Source organism: Hippopotamus amphibius, chromosome 17, assembly GCF_030028045.1.
Source record: "Hippopotamus amphibius kiboko isolate mHipAmp2 chromosome 17, mHipAmp2.hap2, whole genome shotgun sequence".
Taxonomy (NCBI): Eukaryota; Metazoa; Chordata; class Mammalia; order Artiodactyla; family Hippopotamidae; genus Hippopotamus; species Hippopotamus amphibius.
In genome coordinates, this window is record NC_080202.1 from 22328141 (window position 1) to 22347136 (window position 18996).

Consider the following 18996-nt stretch of genomic DNA (forward strand, 5'->3'; position numbering starts at 1 on the left):
AGGAAACAAACAGCATACGAAGGACATCTACCTTAAAACCAAACAAAAACCTCACTCCCAATCCTCTGCTGCCCCATTTCCCGCCCCCCGGCTTAGCGCAAGCCTCCTCCAGACCATCTACACTCACTGTCTCCAACTGTTCTTCCTCTGTTCTCTCTTGAACCTGGTTCATCTATACCAAAACAGTTTTTGGGAAGGTCACCAATGGCTTCCACGCTGCTAAAACGAATGGTCAATTTTCACTCTTTATCTTACTTGCTCTATCTGCAACATTTAACATACTATGCCATGCTGTTCTTAAAAAAAAAAACTTTATTCAGATACAATTCACCAATTTACATTGTACGATTCAATGGTTTTGTATATTCACCGAGTTATGCACACATCACCACCATCAATTTTAGGATATTTTCATCACTCCCAAGAAAAACCCATTACTCACCAGCTGTTACTCCCCATCTCACCCCCAACATCCCCAGCCCTAGGCAACCACCAATCCACTTTCTGCTTCTATAAATGTGCCTATTCGGAGCATTCCATAAATCATATAACATGTGGTCTTTTGTGAATCCCTTGTTTCACTGAACTCAGCATAATGTTGTCAAGGTTATTCCATGTTGCTGCCAGGATCAGTACTTCGTCCTCTTCATGGCCGAATAATACTCTACTATATGGATAGACCACGTTTTGTTCATGCATTCATCAGCTGACAGCCATCTGGGTTGTTTCCTTGGTGCCTATTACGAACAATGCTGCAAATATTCACATACAAGTTTTGTGTGGAGTTATGATTTCACTTCTTTTGGGTGTACCGCTAAGGGTGGAATTGCTGGGTCATATGGTAACTCTCATGTTTAATGATTTGAGGAACTACTAAACTATTTTCCATCGAGGCTGCACCAATTTGTATTTCCACCAGCAATGTATGAGGGTTCCAAATTCTCCATATCCTCCCAAAACTTGTTTTCATCTCTTTTCTTCATTTTTTGTTTGTTTGTTTGTTTTCTTTCTGGCTGTGCTACACGGCACGCGGGATCTTAGTTCCCCGACCAAGGATTGAACCTGTGCCCCTTGCAGTGGAGGCATGGAGCCCTAACCATTGGACCACTAGGGAATTCCCTCATCTGCCTTTTTTCATTATAGCTATCCTAGTGGTGAAAAGCAGTATTCACTGTGGATCGGGTTTGCGTTCCCCTAAAGACTAACGATGGTGAGCATCTTTTCCTTACTGGTCACTTAAATATCTTCTTTGGAGAAAAGTTTATTCAAGTAATTTGCTATTTTTTCAGTATGTTATTTGTTTTTATTATTGAGCTTAAGAGTTCTTTATATATTCAAGATACCAGTTCTTTATCAGATACATGATTTGCAAATATTCTCTCCAATTCTGTGGGTCTTTTCACACTCCTTTTGCAGCTTAAAAGTTTTCAATTCAATGAAGTCCAATGTATCTGCTTTTTGTCACTTGTGCTTTTGTTGTTATATTTAAGAAACTATTTCTGAACCAAAGGTCATGAAGATTTATTACTGTGTTTTCTTCTAAAAGTTTTACAGTTTTAGCTCTTATATTTAGGTATAAGATCCACTTCAAGTTAATCTTTGTGCAGGTATGAAGGAGAGCTCTAACTTCATTCTTTTGCACGTGGATATCCAGCTGTCCTAGCGTTATTTGTTGAAAAGAATTCTCTCCCCATCGAACTGTCTTGGTACCCCTGTCAAAAATCAATTGACCATAAACATAAAGGTTTATTCCTGGATTCTCAACTGTATTCTATTGATCTATATGCCTAACATTACACCAGTACCACAACATCTTGATTACTGTAGCTCTAGTAAGTTTTGAAATTAGAAGTATGAGTCCTCCAACTTTGATTTTTTTCGAGATTGTTTTGGCTATTCTGGGTCCTCTGCATTTCCATATGAATTTTAGGATAAGCTCATCAACGTCTGCAGAAAGGCAGCAGGGATTTAGATAGAGATTGTGTTGAATCTGTAGATCAATTAGGAGAGTAATGCTATCAACAATATTAAGTCTTCCAATCCATGAACATGGGATGGCTTTCCATTTATTTAGGTCTTTTAAATTTTCTTTCAGCAATGTTTATAGCTTTCTGCATACAACTCTTTTACCTCCTTGGTTAATTTCTTCTCAGGTATTTTACTCTTTTGGATTCTATTGTAAATGGAATAGTTTTTTTTTTTTTAATAAATGTATTTATTTAGTTAGTTATTGGCTGCATTGGGTCTTCGTTGCTGCACACGGGCTTTCTCTAGTTGCAGAGAGCGAGGGGCTACTCTTCATTGTGGTGCGCAGGCTCCTCATTGTAGTAGCTTCTCTTGTTGTGAAGCACGGGCCCTAGGCGTGTGGGCTTCAGTAGTTGCGGTACACGGGCTTAATAGTTGTGGCTCACGGGCTCTAGAGCACAGTCTCAATAGTTGTGGCGCATGGGCTTTAGGTGCTCGGCAGCATGTGGTATCCTCCTGGGGCACGGATTGAACCCGTGTCCCCTGCATTGGCAGATGGATTCTTAACCGCTGCGCCACCTAGGAAGTCCTGGAACAGTTTTCTTAATTTCCTTTTCAGATTGCCTACTACTGGTATATAGAAACAGAACTGACTTTTCTGAGTTCATCTTGTATGCTGCAACTCTGCTAAATTCATTTATTAGAGCTAGTAGTTTTTGGTAGCTTCTTTGGGATTTTCTATGTATAGGATCATGCCATCTGCAAATAAGAGATAGTTTTACTTCTTCTTTTCCAATTTCTATACCTTTTATTTCTTTATCTTGTCTAACTGCCCTGGCTAGAACCTCCACTACAATGTTGAATACCAGTGCAAGAGTGGACATCCTTGCCTTATTCCTAATCTTAGGGGAAAGCTTTCTGTCTTTTACCACTGAACAGAATGTTAGCTATGGGTTTTCACAGATGTTCTTTACTAGGTAAGGAAGTTCTCTTCTATCCCTAGTTGGTGTTTTGTTTTTTTTTATCATGAAAGGGTGTCAAATATTTTTCTGCATCTATTGAGATGATCATGTGCTTTTGGTCCTTATTCTATCAACATGGTATGTTACATTAATTGATTTTTGATGCTAAAACAATCTTGTGTTTCTGGGCTAAACCCCACCGAGTCATGGTATATAAACTTTTTTATGTGTGGCTGGACTGAGTGTGCCAGTAGATTGTTGACTTTTACATCTATATTCATTAGAGACATTGGTCTGTAACTTTCTTTCCTTGTGATGTTTTTGCCAGGTTTTGGTATCAGGAATGTACTGGATTTCCTCCTTCTTGAAACACTTTGATATGGAACCTGGGAAATCACTCTTCCTTTATTCTCTCTCACCTGCTCAAACACCTTTGCTGGGTCCTCCTTATCCCCCCCACCTCTAAATATCTGAATGGCCCAGGATTCAGGCTTTGAATCTCTTCTCTTTTTCTCAATATTTGTACTGCCCACCATGGTAGCCACATTTCAAGTGCTGCAGCACGTGTAGCTACCGCACTTGAAATGTGGCTAGCATAACTGACAAACTAAATTTCCAACTTTATTTTAATTAATTGATTACAATTTTCATTTAAAGTTACATGTGGCTAGTGGCCACTGCATTAGACAGCACAGCCTAGAACAACAGTTACTCAATAAATACACAGTAGATACATATGTGCTGAATCAATTAATGGAAGGAAGAAAGAAATCTGAAGCCTTTTCTTCCCCTTAACTTTTTATTATAGAAAATTTCAAAAATACACAAAAGTAGGCCACAGCAAAATGAACCCTCAAATACCCAACACCAATCTGAATGCTATTTCCCTCACCCCCCACTCTGGAGAAAGAAGGATTTATTATTACTTGCAGCACGTAAGGAGAAGACCAGGGATCTTGCCCAAAGCACTGTCTCCCTAAATGCTCTTCTAACCTGAAACAAGTTTCAGTGGATACCAGTATCTCAGTACTGGCTTCTAACAATGACTATATTCTTGGAAAATAGTGAATTTATACTATTATCCAGAGTTTATATCTAACAGTATCTCTTAGGGTCTTTTAAAGGTCATTGAGACATGACTTTAGGAATTAGAGCAGGTGTCTGTTGAGGGAAAAACCTGTGTGATAAAGCATGTCTGAGGCGCATTTGTGATATGACAACACTAGGCAACTACACGTATGTTTTAACATCAAAGACTTGATTGCTCTCTTGCACCATTTATTTTTTCCACTTAAATTTTACTAAAGTTATACTATTAAAGAGCAGCTACGTGACTATATAAAATTGAGGAGAATTCTGCTCTTGTTAGATGACACAGATTCCTTGGCCAGGGGTTTTGTCTTACTAGTCTTTGTAAACCTAGCATCTGGCATAATAACTGTTACATGAATGAAGTTCATAATTGCACAAAAGTGGTAATGTGAATTGTCACAGTGCAAACAGATACCCTGGATCTTCAATTTCCTAAACAGATATAAATCGGAAAAGGAAACGCTCAACTGGATTTTTAAGTGTGTCAGATCAAAAGGCAGCATAGCATGCTAGAAAGAAAATCAAACTGGGAACAAGAGCACCTGGGTTTCAATGTCCTAAATGAGGAGATCCTATCCTAGTCACTTACTTCCTCTAGGCTCTACTTTGTGCAAAGACAGTTTGGAACTGATGATTTTTAAAGATGCTATCAAACTTTAAAGCAGTTAGGGTCTATTCTAGATCTACAATACACATACATTTTTTAAGATGCTTATTAACTTCCCTCTTCTATGCTAAGTCATTGTCCCTATAATTTACTTTAAAGGAGCTACACATTGAATGTAATTTCACAAGAAGACATCATGCCCGCTTTAGTGAACAGGTAGTGTTTCCCACTTCTAAAGTGCCAAATTCTTCACTTGGGCCTACTAAAACACTGCTGGAATCCTGTGTTGAATTTACATTCAGCCAGCTGACGTTGGGCTTATTATTAGTACAGAAAAGGCAATTTTGGCTACATATTTGCCTGGTAAACTGTCACGGTACCACTTGCATTTGAAAAGTTTCTTCGATAGTTCTGGGCCAATTCTTATCTCTTTCCTAGCTGGCTCCATCAAATGTACTGTTTTAGGCTTTCTTCTGAGGTTTTACCTTTGTCTAAACGAAGCAGTAGTACTGAAGTCATGCTCCGGTGTTTTTTAAAGCAAGGAAACTGAAAGAAATGAAGGCCAGTCGTGTGTGCCTTCCCTTGACGCTGCTGTTTGATGAAATTTCTCGACCTTGCATTTAAAATGTGGCTTTTGGCCTCCTGTTCTGTGCAGCCTCCGCAATAGTGGGCCCACGCTAGCAATCAAATGCCGATACTGATATTGTATTTGGGTCTAAACACTGACAGATCAACAACGGCAGCACAGAGACGAGAATGTATCTCAGATAAAATTCTTACACGTGGTCAAAAAATAATCTTGTAATTATTAAAACTGGGGTTTAACTGGACATTGATATTGGTTTGAGGTTTGTCTGTTTGTTTAACACCTTTATTATGTCTTAAGAAACCTACCTGATTAACTCTCTGCTATAACTTTAACCATAGTTTCAATTTTCAAATTTATGTACTTCATATATACGTTCTCTCTAAAGTTACCATAAAGCTCTATATGTAGTAAATTTTATCAAAATTTTAAGAAACACTATCCACATCTCAAATTGCAGCAACATTTCAAGTCAAACTAAAAATGAAATATTGCTCTGAACAGAAGGGATCTGTTTTCCAACAACAAATTAAAAGGAAGTTCAAATCAAACTTAGAGCATATTCTTATCCATCAACTGAACCACTGGAAAGAAACACGCCAACAAGAGCGCTGTACTTCCATTAACCGTAGGAATGGCCTCACGCATCCCTATTCACAATGCAATCTAAATGCATACAATTAAAGCCACCACATCAGCCGTCCATATTAATCACTCACCAATTTAATTAAGGTAAACCATCTTGTCAGAAAGCTTGCCTCTTCTATATTTCTTAACATTCTGGACTTTTAATAGTTCACCGAATTGGTAATTACTTGTTTATGGCATTATCAAATGTCTTGGACACAAAAGTCCAGCATGTGGCAGGGTCAGTTATAGACATGCCCTGATGGCAAACGAAAGGAGAAATTTAACCCATCAAAGTGGTCATCAAAAGAACAGAACCTATTAAGCCTTTCTCTAGACGCTCCTGGTTAAATTCAAAGTGGCAGGACAAACCAGATCAAAACTCAACAGAGCTAGAAGCGACATGCAAACTCCCAAGGAACGCCCTCAGAAATCCAGGTATCGATCTGTCAATATCTAAGCTCAATTAGTCCTTTCAGAACAAAATACCTCACAAGGTGACAAGAAACTAGTTTGAGGTCTTGGCTATGAAAAGAATAAAACCAGTCACTTTACACAGCTTATCACTAAGTACAGTCATATCTCAACATGGAGATCCTGGGAGGCTTAAATAAAGACGTGAGTCAAGAACCTATCTACCCAGTCCAGGAGCTGGCACATAACTAGTGTTCAGTAAATGTTAGTCCTTCCTCAATTCTTTAAGAACTCAGGCCTCTCAAGTCAAAAATCAACCGATGGTTTAAAAAAAGCAAACCAAGACAAAGAAACAAAAACTTTAAATGGGGATACAGACAACACACCTTAAAAGCACTTAAAGAGCAGCAAACGGGATCATGAAAATGAAAAGCAGGATGCTGAAAACACTTCTGAACGGCTCATCCTTCAGGGTCATTTGCAGCCTTCCTATTTTGTGAAAGCACCCTCAGGGACGAGTGCGGACAGGAGCTAAGCCAGAGGCGGACTGACTCCATCAGGCAGAGAGACTCGGCAGTGTTTGCAGCCAGCGGACGGTTTCCCTCCTAAAACCGCCACCACTGGGCCCACTTTGGGCTTTCAGCAACTCCAGTTTCCAAACAAACCAATAACACAACTAGAAAGCTAATTTTTTCATTAGAATTGTTAAGAAACCAGTTCAATAAATCATTTGCCTTCAAAGGGAAAAAAATTACTTTCTAACACACATAATATTTCCTCTGGTCCTAAGAAAAAGAAGCTTAGTTATTTACAAACTGAAAACTGTAATACTATAGTGTAGTCTTTTTATGGCTGGTGAATGAACTATTTAAGAAATAAAGGTGTGGGAAGAACAGGATTTGGCTTAAGAAGTCTTGAGATCGGGGGGACTCGAGGGAGGGTGGGGGGGGAGTCAAGGGAGGGAGGGAATACAGGGATATGTGTATAAAAACAGATGATTATACGGGGATATGTGTATAAAAACAGATGCTTGAACCTGGTGTACCCCCCAAAAAAAATAAAATAAAATAAAATTAAATTAAATTAAAAAAAACACAGATGACTGAACTTGGTGTACCCCCCCAAAAATAATTAATTAATTAATTAATTAAAAAAAAAAAAAAGAAGTCTTGAGATCAAGTACCAGTGCTGCCATTTACTTCCTGACTTTCAGGAAGTTCCTTAACGTCTCAGGCACTCAGGTTCTTGTGAGGTTCTTTTCAGCTCAAAAACGATATAATTACTTACAATATCTGATATTCCTCAGTGTTCCCCCGTATGTATATGCTTATACACACATACACATATATACGCACCTTTATTAAATAATGCAAGTATAGTTTTTGAGTTGTAGTAATTTAAGGCCCCTTATGAAACAAAGAGAGTGAGTGTGTATGTGTTGGGTGTTCTGACCTGGAACACCATTCTCAGCGGTGAGGGCATTTACAAAGCCTCCGGACACCTGAATTAACCAAGTAAGCCTTTAAACCCTTACAATGAAACATTAAAATTCAATGTGGCTATAATCTCTTCCTTACAAAACATGGGCCCAAAGAGTCTGGCTTCAAGTATGGTTTAAAAAAAAAGTGTGGGGGGGGGGTGTATTATATGCACCACCCAGCTCTTCCACATGACCACATGAAAAAAACACAAATGAAAACTCACAGGCCCATTGTGATACATTGTACCACTTCTGAATGCAACACTTAGCTCAGGCTTACTACCCTGACAAATAAAGGAAAGCACTTTATGAAGCCAATTTAATTGGGAGGTGACAGAAAACATACAGCCATTTTCTTTAGCCTTATCATTGAATTGGCTTCAGCTCCAATCTCTGGCAAATCCCACTCAACAGAAGAAATTAACCAGGTCAGCAGAACAGGTGCTACGTTGTGTCTGTCAAGGGCCTGGCATCACCACAATTACTTGCACACAATGAAGCAGTAATCTTTACAGATCATCTCTCCCAAGAAGCATATTGGGGAGGGGGAGGAAAACTGAAGGGAGGAGGGCGGGGGGGGAGGGGAGAGGGGGTAGTGGGAAGAAGAAGAGGAATAGGAGGCAAAGAGAAAAGGCAAGAAAAGAAAATGAATGTGCAGCTGCCTTGCGGCTCAGCAGATGTCGGGATGTGATGTACGAGGCTAGGATAAGCTGTCGTAGCCTGCTGCCAAAGAGTGGTAAGTGATTAAAGCCTGCACACTTCTAAGCACCATATTTAGAATCTGCGGGGTTTCAAGACTTGCACCCGTTCCTTGCTGTGCTGCCAGATGTTGGCAACTGGTCCAGTTCCTACTGACTGTGCATGGATGGCAGCAGTTGGTACAGCAGCAAAGCAATCTGGAATGCTTCCGGAGATGCTGTACATTAACGAGTGTCACCCATCATTCACCTTTACAGAAGGCTGAAACAACTCCAATTTGCTGCCACTTCCCTCTTGGGAAACAGCCAAGATAAAGTTGCGCCTGGCAGCCCCATTTGTTTCACTCAGGTGTTTCAGCTGCCTTGCTGACCTCTATTAGTTTAAGTTTTAATTTAGATTAACCCCAGCACCCCAATTAACCAGCAAGGGGAAAAGCTAAGATATGACTAGTCATAACTGAAATCAGAATTTATCGAAGTTAAAATTATTAATTGGGATGAAGGGCCAATCAAGTAATGCTATTTCTTTTTAAGCAGACCTCCAGGCCAGGAAAAAAAAAATCTTTTAGACTAAGGATTGTCAGTGGAAGCATCTTCCTCCCAGTAATTTCAGTTTATTTTATTAAGCCTATTTAATTTATGATGCACCTTCCATCGAACAATGTACACTTCAATTAATGAAGACTGGAACATTCTGGATTGTCTCCCATGATCTCACACAGATATACAGCATCAATATCCCGTATCAGGTACTTCCTAGACAATCTAGAACAAAACTGCGTCCCCTACTCTTCTGACAAATGGATATAATAAGAGAAGAAAAGGAAAAAAGAATCAGGACCTCCGACTAGGAACGCCTGGGGCCACACCAATCCTCTTGCCTATACCCTCTCATCATTACTTCTGAGACTTACAGCAATAATTTTATTGAACATCACAGAGTGAACAACAAGATTAATAAAAAGTCTCTTTTCTTTTACGGCGAAACCAGAGGCATCCCCAATACAGAATCACTTGTTCTACTTGCTTCACAGTGTAATTTTCCTAAGTTCCTGCCTTTGTATTCCATATACAACATATAACATGGCTAAATCACCAACAAGCATCTGCAAATTTTTCGGCCAAGGTTAACACTAAAAATTCAGCAGAGGAGAAAAAAATCATCTTGATAAATAATGGCTCAACCAAAACTGGTATATCACTGCTGAACAGCATCCTCGACGCTCCAGAGCTAGAGAGGGTACATCCTAAAGCACATTTCATTAAGAAGTATGACTTATCAAGAGACCCAGGATTACAGAAAATTATTTTAGTCCTTTAGAACAGCCCAGATGTTTGTAGTATACCTTAACGGTCACCACCATCATCAAAAAGAGCAGCAACGACAGCAGATCATAGCATCAGGGAACGAACAGAGGAATGTCTGTGAAGAGATACTGAGAACTGGACCACATTTCAACCTCTAGCAATTCTTTCTGTCTTCAAAGCACTACGCTATTATTATAATCAACAGTAGCAGACAATCTCAATACGTGCTTAACTAATTTGAACATGCACACATGCACAAAAGTTTTAAGAGAAGAGACTTAATAGGTTAACAGGCCCAGAAGTGCAATTCAAGAATTCTGGGATCCCGGCCCTTCAGCTCTACATCCTTATCTAATGGTAATAGGACAAGAAACAAACAAAACAAAAAGATTCTCCACTAACATCATCAAAATTGGCTGAGAGAGAATAAACGACCTGATGCAAAGAAGCTGAAACTGTTTTACAAAGAATTTACACTCTGCAGCAACTAACAAAGTAGCTGTACCTATTTTCATTTCAAAAGGAAAAATATAAAAGCAAAGCAATAAATACAGAACTACATAGTAAGTCAATTCTGAACACAAGAGTTCTAACTCCCTATCTGACGCTATCCATCCAAAGTAAGCTACCTTTTGGTCTGAGAACTCTATCAGCTGTTTTAAAATGCTGAAGCCTTACTTATAAGAAAAGAGTGTAAAAATCATACCTGGTGGTAAAAGTCATCATCATCAAAGATTTCTTCATCCAAGTCCTTCAGGTGGGCATTGGCAGGGGCTTGAGGAAGGACCTCCTATATCAATGAGAAGGAAAGTGTGAATCCCAATGAAGTTACCAAAATAAGTATAGCTGCTACTATAAATAATATGTATAACAGTCAAAGCACTATTTTCCTTAAGATATAAAGAGCTCTTAAAATCAAAGAACAAAAACAATGCAACTGAAAAATGGGCAAACCATTAATAGGCACCTGATAGAAAAAGAAAACCACGGTCAATAGTTATATGAAAATATGTTTAATCTCATTCTAATTAAATACACGCAAATTAAAATGAGAAGACATCATTTTTTACCTCTAAAACTGGCAATCTTCAGTACTGGAAAACACAGCTGGTGGGACTAGAAATTAATGCAGCCTTCTTGAGGCAATTTTACAACATCTATCAGGATTTAAAATGCATATGCTCTTTGATTTAACATTTCCACTTGTAGAATTCTATCCATATGTTCACATAAATACAAAAACATAAATGCTCAGGAACGTTTCTACAGCCCTGTTTCTAAAACTAGAGACCACATAAATATCCACTGTTTGAATAAATTACAGTACACATCCACATGATGGAATACTCTAGCCATTAGGAAAAATGAGATAGACCTCCATGGAATGACATGGAAGAAAGAGTATCTAGAACAATTTAGAAAGTTGTAAGGTTTCATACATAGTTCATAAACATTTTATATAAACACACACATATATACACACCCATCCCACTTAGTTAAAAAAAGACAACCATATTTTTATAAGTGCATATGTCTTATATGCGTGTATGTGTGTGTATATTTACAGATATAAATAGAAAATACCTGAAAACATGTTACAACTATGAACACTGGTTAAACTTGAGGAGTGGAACTTGTAGACTGGGGGAATTTTACTTTTCATTTTAAAGTCTTCTGAACTTAAAAAATATATTAAGTACGTATTTCTACTATAGATAAAAGAGTTTCCTTTAGACAGAAGACTCTGCCTATTCCAATTCTGGATCCTTTCCTGGAGTATCTAAACACCCAAAGGAAAGTACACATTAGCTTCAATACTGGCGTTTCTAAAGAAGAAGCTTTAAAATTGAATTTCAAAAACTGGATTACAAATGCTTCCATGACCAGACATATTAAACTCAAAATTAAGAGAAGGCTACACACAATAATAGCTTCATTTTTTAAAAAACTTTCTCCTCCCACATATTCTCAGTTTCTCAACAATCTAGTAAAGTAGTGCTTTTTTCCCCCTTCTTTCTCTGACTTCTTATACCCAGAGGAATACCTACAAGGAGATGATCAGAGTTTTCAGTTAATCAGCCTCCTAGAAACTGCTCCCATAATCACCGTGCATCACAGCTCTTACCGGCTGTCCCGGCAAACTCTCTGGGACAGGCTGGGCTGCCGGTTCAGGTTTGCCAAGAACTCGGTAGATAGAGCGTTTGGTCTGTGTCCTTCGAAGTAATCTTTCTTTGTCCATCAGAATATGATCAATCTGAGTCAAGATTGAGCGTTCAAAGGCACCAAAACCCTGCAACAACATTAACCAGTGTCAGATAACGTGGAAAGTCTCTGCTGAAGGCAGCTAGGTTGGTTTCTCTATCTTTCTGTGTCAGCAGAGAAACAGACAATCCTCCTTCCAGGAGGGACTTTCTGTTAAAGATTGAGCTTGTGAATGGCTGTAATTGTTCTCAGAAATAAAAGAAAAAAAAAAAAAAGTTAGTCCTAAGCAGATCATATTGCTTTCCTATACCCAGAGATTAACTTCTGCTCCTTTAATAATAATTGTTTTAAAGTCCATTTCTTCAAAGTATTTTGTATTTCCAAGGCCACAATTTCTAGAATAAAATACTCCTTCTAATAAAGTTGAAATCCCACGCCTGAATGGTATAAACCCCAACAGTAGGAGTTCAGTAAATTTTTCTACGGAAATGATTACTCTTACATCGAGGCATCATCCATGGAAGGGAGCTGCAGTTCCAATTTCTCACATCTGCTTCAGGTTGCCATGACCTGCCTGACACACACATGGGCGCACACACTTGCCTTCCCCAGTTTTCCAGAAGCCAGCTTGGTCTTATCGTGCCACTTCTGGAGCGTGCGGTTCCTGTAGGCGGTGAAGTCGGTGAAGCGCTTCGCCATGAAGCTGGGGTAGTCCTCAGCCTCCAGCTTCCTCTTTGCTGGGGCCCTCCTCTGCTGCTGCTGCTGCTTCTCTTCTACGAGCTCTTCATTTTCACTGGAAATCTCCTCCTCACTGGAAAACCAGTAAGAACACCAAGTCTGATGTAAATAAACGTCACCTAAATCAAAACCTAGGCCCACATGCAGTCCAGACGTATTTGGGCCTTCCCTATGCTGCCTGCGTCTTAAATAGCCCCGGAGAGGTGAGGATGGCTATTTTTTGTTGCTGGAAGAGAACATTCATGAGGTCAAACAAAAACTCATGTAACTTTTCAAATAAATATAAAAATAAGATGGTTTCTAAATATTTTTTAAAAGGTAAGCCGATGGTAAATATAAATGAGGTTCTTAAAAACACTATTAGAAATGCACATGAACATTGTTACAGGAGGGTCTTTAAAAATTAAACACATAATCGTACTTTTATGACCTTAATCCCCAAATCAATAAGGGAAATATGTCTCCCTGTAACCAATTGTTCAGGAAAGCTGAATAATATAAGTCAAACCAAAGGAAGAGAAGCAGAATGTGAAGAAAACTCAAAGGGATAGGCCACAGAACCTGAGTTAGGACGCAACACCCTCAACCGCGTGAGAAAGTACGAGAGCCTAGAGCCACGGAGCCAGCTGCACTCCCTGTGCTACCCACCCCAGCACACAGGAAGTGCTTTTACTACATGTGAGCACCTCTCCTTTGTCCTTCCAACTAATTCAGTAGAAAGGAATGGAGCAGAGGAGAGGCCCAATGGAAAACAGCAGGCAGCTACCTTATGCAGCAGGCTCAAGTGAAGGGGGTAGGCGGGGGAGAACCTTCACCAACTGTGCTAATTTCAGAAAGGGAAAAAAAAATCTGCTATTTTTCGAAACTTCTCCACCCTTCAAAATAACTGCTTCTTCCCCCACTAACAAGTCGACGGTTGTGACTGGCCATTCCACGTATGGGCAACGAAGGGATCCGTAGACATTAATTAAGTGTTCATATGAAAAATGTGCTTTCACCTATAATTTCGCTAGATCTAAAAGAAGGCAAGCTCTTTGCGCAGAAGCTTACAAAGAGAATTAGGCACAACTGTGCATAAAAAAATACAAAACCTAATTCTCAATTTATGCGCCATCCTGGCCACCAATTAAATGTAAGAGGCTCTATTTTACTAACATTAAGTCTGATATCTGTCTGGAAAGGACCTGGCTTTCTTTTTCATAAATTATGGGAAACCATTCAGATGAAAAGGAAAGAAGCAATTCCACAGTTCCATTCCCTCCATACCTTTCTGCTTTGGGCTTTGTCCCATCTACCAGATATCTAGTGTCTGGGTACTGGAGAAGCAGCTCTTCCTGAAGATCTACCAACGACCTCAACAATGCTTTCAGTGCCTTGTGACCTGGGAAATAAAGCAGAGAGAAGGAACAGTTCATTATCTACTGTTCTCCAAAGTAGGTGATGCCTATACAGCCGCCTCCTGAGCAGTACTGGCTGAGGGGATGGGCACAGGGTCCGCTGGCGGCTAAGAACTCTCTGAAATACAGAATTATTCCTGAAAGGAAATAATAACAGTGCCTGCCTCCCAGGGTCGTTGTGAGGAACAAGAAGGTAACAATGTGTAAGGTACTTAGAAAAATGTCTCCGAAAAACTGTGAGTTCTTAGATTTAGTAAGTGACAAACTCCCCTCCCTGCCTGTCATCATAACCCATCATTTTTTTCTGGTGTTACCTTCTCAGATATTTTTCTACAGGTTACCCCTGACCTCTTGGATTATCCCTTTGCTGATCAACTCCTTAAGCACGTCCTTCTCTTCTCCTGAAGAGCACAGCTTAGTCCTGGGACCCCGACCACCATCACCACCCTCCCCCAGGAGATCTCCTTTGCCTCTGGCGTGAGCTGCCACCCATTCATTCAATCTCTCAACGAATATCCTTATGGAAAGCTCCTGTTCACAAACAGAAACCCAAGTTAATGACTTACTGTTTGCAGTGTACTCATCCCTTGGTATCCGCGGGGAATGGTTCCAGGACCTCTCCCGCAGGATAGCAAAACCCGCGGATGCTCAAGTCCCTCATGTGAAAGGGCCAAGTATTTGCATATATCCTACACACATCCTCCCACATACTTTACATCACCTCTAGATTACTTATAATAACTATATAATGTAACTGCTATAAAAAGCATTATGAGCACCATGTAAACAGTCGCTGGAGTGCTGCAAACTCAAGTTTTGCTTTTTGGGAACTTTCTGACATTTCTTCTTTCCATGTATTTTCGATCCAAGGTTGGCTGAATCCGTGGATGCAGAACCCAAGGATATGGAAGTTCCACTGTATTGAACTGTGTATTAAAAATCTGCACACCGTGGGGCTTCCTAGGTGGCGCAGTGGTTAAGAATCTGCCTGCCAATGCAGGGGACACAGGTTCGATCCCTGCTCCAGGAAGATCCCACATGCCACGGAGCAACTAAGCCCGTGTGCCAAAAAAAAAAAAAAAAATCTGCACACCGAGAGTATGTTCTCACCTGGTTCTCCTCACAGCCAACAGGATGCACTGGTCAGGATCAAGTTCAGTCTATGACCAAGAACTTAAGGAATAAAAACTGGCCCTCTGAGAACTGAACTTTTACCTTCCTTATCAGCCTAATCCTACTAACAGGGCTGTTGATTACCAGTCATGTTTTGATAGCACTCAGACAGCTCTCCTTATAATCAAAGTTGCGCATTTCCAGCAACTGCCAAGAAAATCTTCACATGGATGCTCTATCACTCCCTAAAACACACCAGGTCAGAAACAAAACTTTTTTCTTCCACCCTAATATTTCTTCCAACCAATACTTCTCCTTTTGTCTGATTCTCTCATCTCTGTTTAATGTATTTTCATAGGAGATCACAGACATTTTGGTGCCCTTATTCAATATATTCAATCAGTTGCTAAATCCTGTGATTTCCATACTTCTTATCACTAACAGGTGTCCAGCTGTCTCTGGCTATGCTTCTATCACTCCTTCCCGCTTTCCCATAAGTAACTGTAATCTCACAAGCATCCTTACTCTCATTTAGCAATCCCTACATTCATTTTTATTTTATATTCCAGGCTAACTTCAGTCCACACAAACTTCAGTTTACGTGATTTTTATGAATTTGATTCTATCTCTTCTGCTTCTACCTTGCCCAGTTGAGTAGCTTTCTCACTATTTTACATCCCAAACTATTTCATCAATAGGACACCAATACGTGACTCTGACTAAGTTCTCCAAATAGATCACGCTGGCAGCATTCCATTTCAACATAAGGCTAAGAGCTTACCTGAGAAGGCCTCCTCTGATTGGTGAGAAGGAACTCAATATAAGCCTCCCTCCATATAAGACTATAAAAATACAACTTGTTTATTTAAAAGTAACATAAGACCCTTGATCATATCTTTTCCGAATGCCACATTCGAATCCTTTTATAATCAGTACATATTTACACCACATGTGGGGACCTGCAATACCTAATTACCTGAAAAAAATCCAAAATGTCTTGTGTTCCAAACCAAGATTCTCAACCTGTTGCTCTGAATCTTAACAAAACAAACAAAAAATCTTTCCACCAAATATAAAGATAAAAAGTTATTCTTATGAAGAAGAAAAAAGTACTAAAGAATTACTCTTCTGACAGTTTTGGGGAAACGGATTAAGTGTAAACACGATGACAAGTAGGCAAGAAGCATGAAAAGAATAAAGACATAATCATTTTAAGACAAGAATTACTTTAAAGTCTAAATGTGCTAAGTGTGTAACCAAGGTAATGTAAAATTATGTATATATAGGGAAATTCTTTAAATTAATTGAGAATTTTATAGAGATTCCATGATAGTTAAGGTTTTGAAAGTATGTTATAGCAAGAATCTGAAGAAATAGAAGAGACACTAATACTTGGAACGAAGCCCATGAAAACACAGAAATTTCTCATCCAAATTCTATGCAAGTATCTACCATTGTTCTCACCTCCTTTTCTAGAAATGGCTACATCTTAGGAGGGTCCATGTTCTCCAAAGTGAAACCACAAATCAATTTTGCATTTGCAAAGCAGTCTTCAAAATTCCCAAGACTAAACCTTGAAAATATTAGGCTATGTGAAATAAGCCAATCACACAAGGACAGGTATTGTGGGATTACACTCGCATGAGGTACCTAAAAAAAATAGTCAAATTCGGGACTTCCCTGGTGGCACAGAGGTTAAGAATCCGCCTGCTAATGCAGGGGACATGGGTTCGAGCCCTGGTCCGGGAAGATCCCACATGCTGAGAAGCAACTAAGCCCGTGGGCCACAACTACTGAGCCTGCACTCTAGAGCCACAACTACAGAGCCTGTGTGCTGCAACTACTGAAGCCCGCGAGTTGTGCTCTGCAACAAGAGAAGCCACCGCAATGAGCAGCCTACACACCGCAATGAAGAGTAGCCCCCACTCGCTGCAACTAGAGAAAGCCTGCGTGCAGCAACAAAGACCCAATGCAGGAAAAAAAAAAAAAGTCAAATTCATAGAAACAGAAAATAGAAGAGTGGTTACTAAGGGCTGGGGAGAGGTGGGAATGGGGACTTATTGTTCAATGGATCTAGGAGTTTCAGTTTGGGATGATGAAAAAGTTTTTGAAACAGACAGTGGTGATGGTTGCATAACAGTGTGAATGTACTTGCTACTGAACGATACACTTTAAAATAGTTAAAAACGGTAAATTTTATGTCATATCTATGTTAACACAATTTTAAAAAACACTTAAAAAAATCCGAAGACCAAAGTAGTAATAATTCTACCATCCCAGTCTATCTCTATACAGAAAAAATCATCTACAATCCTTCAAATGGATACTCAGCTTAAAAAGGAGGGGAATTCCAACACGTGCTACAACATGGATGAACCTTGAGGACATTATGCTAAGTGAAGTAAGCCAGTTCCAGAAGGACAAATATTGTATCATGATGCCACTCATATGAGGTACCTAGAGTAGTCTAAGTCATAGAAACAGAAAGTAGAACTGTGCTTGCCACAGGCTGGGGGGAAGAGGGAAGTGGAGAGTTGTTTAATGGGTATAGAGTTTTAGCTCTGCAAAATTAAAAAGTTCTAGAGACTGGCTGCACAGCAATGTGAATGTACTTAACAGTACTGAACGGTACACTTAAAACAGGTAGGATGGGAAATTTCATGTTATGTGTCTTATCACCACAATAAAAAATTGTAAGAGCAGGAAAAGCAAGTGCCTGTCCCTTACTTCCTTTAGGTACTACGTGTCCATGATCCAAAATATAAGATCAAGAACCACACAGAGAAGAAGCTGCAAAGCAGTCCATAATGTTTATAGCTACTTGCCCCCAACAAGCAAGTCATAATTTGACTCTCACATGTAACATAACCAAGAATTGTGAAAACATCCAACAAAAAGACTACTACTTTTAAGAGCCACCTTCAAGTAGCTATACAAGCCCTTTTATTTTGTTCAAGTCAGTTTAAAAAAATCCATTGCAGATATATTAGACAGCATATCAATCCAACAAGAAAGCAGAGAGCCAATATCAGTAAATCAAAGTGTGCCTTTCTGTTAATACTCTCTCATATGTTCTCATTTTATACACCCCTTCACCCAGTCAGAAAGTAGCCCTGAAGTATTTAAGCTCCATTCAGGGATAGCACCACCATGCATCAAAGTGTCAAGAGACCTACCAGAGATGAAATCTGCAATTCTGTGCTTCTAACCACCAAAAAAAAAAAAAATTGTTTATCAAAGTCAAGTCACCGGTGGCCAACACATGGACAAGCTCCTATAAAGAGATTCAGAAGCCAGAGCCCAATTCTCGTTTCTCTGTGATATTAGGGCCACATTTCCTCTTAGTGAGATTTTATGTAAAACCTGAAGAGATGCTGAGTAATCCTTTGCTGGAAGAGGTAGGTCTCCTGCAAGCCACAGCCAACGAGGGTGAGGAAAGACTCTCTCCTGGAGGCTCAAATCCAACAGTGAATTCTTCCCAGACAAAACCCAAATCAAACCAAGCCAAAAAACTCTATCATTCATAGAGGGCTGAATTCTATTTGCTCAACTCTATGAATAATACAGGGAATGGAATCAACAGTTTCTAATTCACCTCTAGTTTTTCTCCCAATTAGCGTCAGCGTTAAAAGTTAAGAAAAGCAGGAACTTTCCTGGTGGCACAGTGATTAAGAATCCTCCTGCCAATGCAGGGGACATGGGTTCGATCCCTGGTCCGAGAAGATCCGCCATGCCAAGACACAACTACTGAGCCTGCGCTCTAGAACCTGTGAGCTGCAACTACTGAGCCCACATGCCGCAACTACT

General features: G+C 39.6%; 1 protein-coding gene across 2 annotated transcripts in view; it reads right to left on the reverse strand.

Moving 5' to 3' along the window:
* The window catches only part of AATF (apoptosis antagonizing transcription factor), a 102108-nt gene that overhangs the window by 50828 nt on the left and 32284 nt on the right, over positions 1 to 18996 (reverse strand). For both annotated transcript variants that reach the window (XM_057716192.1, XM_057716193.1), the window contains exons 5-8: positions 13946 to 14060; positions 12545 to 12752; positions 11865 to 12029; positions 10446 to 10529 (exon numbers count right to left, since the gene is read on the reverse strand). In XM_057716192.1, the coding sequence (XP_057572175.1) occupies positions 10446 to 10529; positions 11865 to 12029; positions 12545 to 12752; positions 13946 to 14060 (572 nt within the window). The remainder of the gene's footprint in view (positions 1 to 10445; positions 10530 to 11864; positions 12030 to 12544; positions 12753 to 13945; positions 14061 to 18996) is intronic.